This window comes from Octopus bimaculoides, chromosome 5, assembly GCF_001194135.2.
Source record: "Octopus bimaculoides isolate UCB-OBI-ISO-001 chromosome 5, ASM119413v2, whole genome shotgun sequence".
Lineage (NCBI taxonomy): Eukaryota > Metazoa > Mollusca > Cephalopoda > Octopoda > Octopodidae > Octopus > Octopus bimaculoides.
In genome coordinates, this window is record NC_068985.1 from 25470331 (window position 1) to 25472106 (window position 1776).

The 1776-nt window shown below is 39.1% G+C and overlaps 1 protein-coding gene across 1 annotated transcript in view; it reads right to left on the minus strand.

Annotated features, from left to right (window-relative positions):
* LOC106874390 (uncharacterized) overlaps window positions 1-1776 on the minus strand; it is a 280957-nt gene that overhangs the window by 25811 nt on the left and 253370 nt on the right. The window contains exon 137 of the mRNA XM_052968226.1: window positions 1241-1429. Coding sequence (XP_052824186.1) covers window positions 1241-1429 — 189 coding nt within the window. The remainder of the gene's footprint in view (window positions 1-1240; window positions 1430-1776) is intronic.

The window sequence follows — 1776 nt, forward strand, 5'->3', positions numbered from 1 at the left end:
ACACAGAGTGTGACAAGGCCGGCCCTTTGAAGTACAGGTACTACTCATTTTTGCCAGCTGAGTGGACTGGAGCAACGTGAAATAAAGTGTCTTGCTCAAGGACACAATGTGTTGCCGGGAACTGAACTCACGACCTTACAATCATGAGCTGAATGCCCTAACTACTAAGCCACATGCCTTCACACATACATACATACATACATACATACATACATACATACATACATACATGCATACATACATACATACATACATTGTGATTGTGCTGTGTGATGGGGTGTGATGTGTGTGTTGCTGGGATGGCTATCATCTGTCAAGATGAAACAATTATATATATACAAATATATATTGTGATGATGCATGACCCAGTGGTTAGTGTGTTGCACCCACGATTGCAAGATCATGGTTTCAATTCCTAGACCGGGTGGTGTATTGTGTTCTTGAGCAAAACTTCATCTCATGTTCCTCTGCATTCACTTCAATACCTGACATGTGGTACACTGTGAACCTGTTCAGGTAATGTTGATTTGGAGTGAGTGAGCTAATGTGTGACACATACATTTAATCTCTATAAACAAATCATTTGTGCAGGACACCAAAATGTATATCTAACAGTGTGTAGTTGGTGCATAGATTCAGAAAAGAATGCTGTAAATAACTGTTTAATAAATTTATAGATGTAAAAAAATATATATACATACACAGATATAACTGGTTAATCGTTTCAAATATAGATCTAGTGCTTATGGCTCATTTCTGGAGGATATATATATCCATATACACTTTTTCTTTTCGCCCTTTTAAAGCTCAGCCAGGCTCATGGGCCTGGTTTCCTGGTTTCTATGATGTATGTGTCCCCCCCCCCCACCAGCTGGATGGGACACCAGTCCATTGCAGCTTTATTCAAGAAACAGGAAGAAAGAGTGAGAGAAAGTTGGGGAAAAAGAGTACAACAGCGGTCACCCCCCACCCCCGCCGCAGCTTCGTGGAGCTTTAGGTGTTTTCACTCAATAAACACACAAAACACCCAGTCTGGGAATTGAAACCGCAATCCTCCGACCGCGAGTCTGCTGCCCTAACCACTAGGCCATTGTGCCTCCACATCCATATACACAGCAGGAAATGAGTGAAAAAGAGAGAGAGAGAGAGATAGAGACAGACAGACAGACAGACAGACAGACAGAGACAGACAGACAGACAGACAGACAGAAAATGCTGTCGATATCTTTTGTTGTCTTACCGGTGGTGTTCCTGTGTCCTTGACTGTTGCGGTCGTCACAACTTCATTAACTGGCTCAGAGTCCAAAATACTAACTTCGTAATCAGGATTGATAAATACTGGGATGTTAGTAGAGTCTTTCACCTGTATTATTACTGGTTCACTAGTACTTTTACGTGGTTCACCACTATCTGTTGCTGTTACAGTAAACTGCAAGAAAGAATGGAAGCTCATGGTTATTTCTTATTTGGGCACAAAGTCAGCAAACTGAGGATGGGGTTCCATCAAATAAACATTATATTTTACAACAAGTACTTTATTTTATCAACCCCAGAATAATGAAAGATAAAGTTGACTTTGGCAGGATTTGAACTCAGACTATAGAAAACCATAACAAATTACTGCAAAAACATTTTGTTTGACACTCTAATGAATCTGTCAACCCATCATACTTGAAAAAAAAAACACATTTTAAGACTAGGTCTAAAACTTAATGACATGGGTCTAGTGAGTATATATATATATATATATATATATATATATATATATATATATAT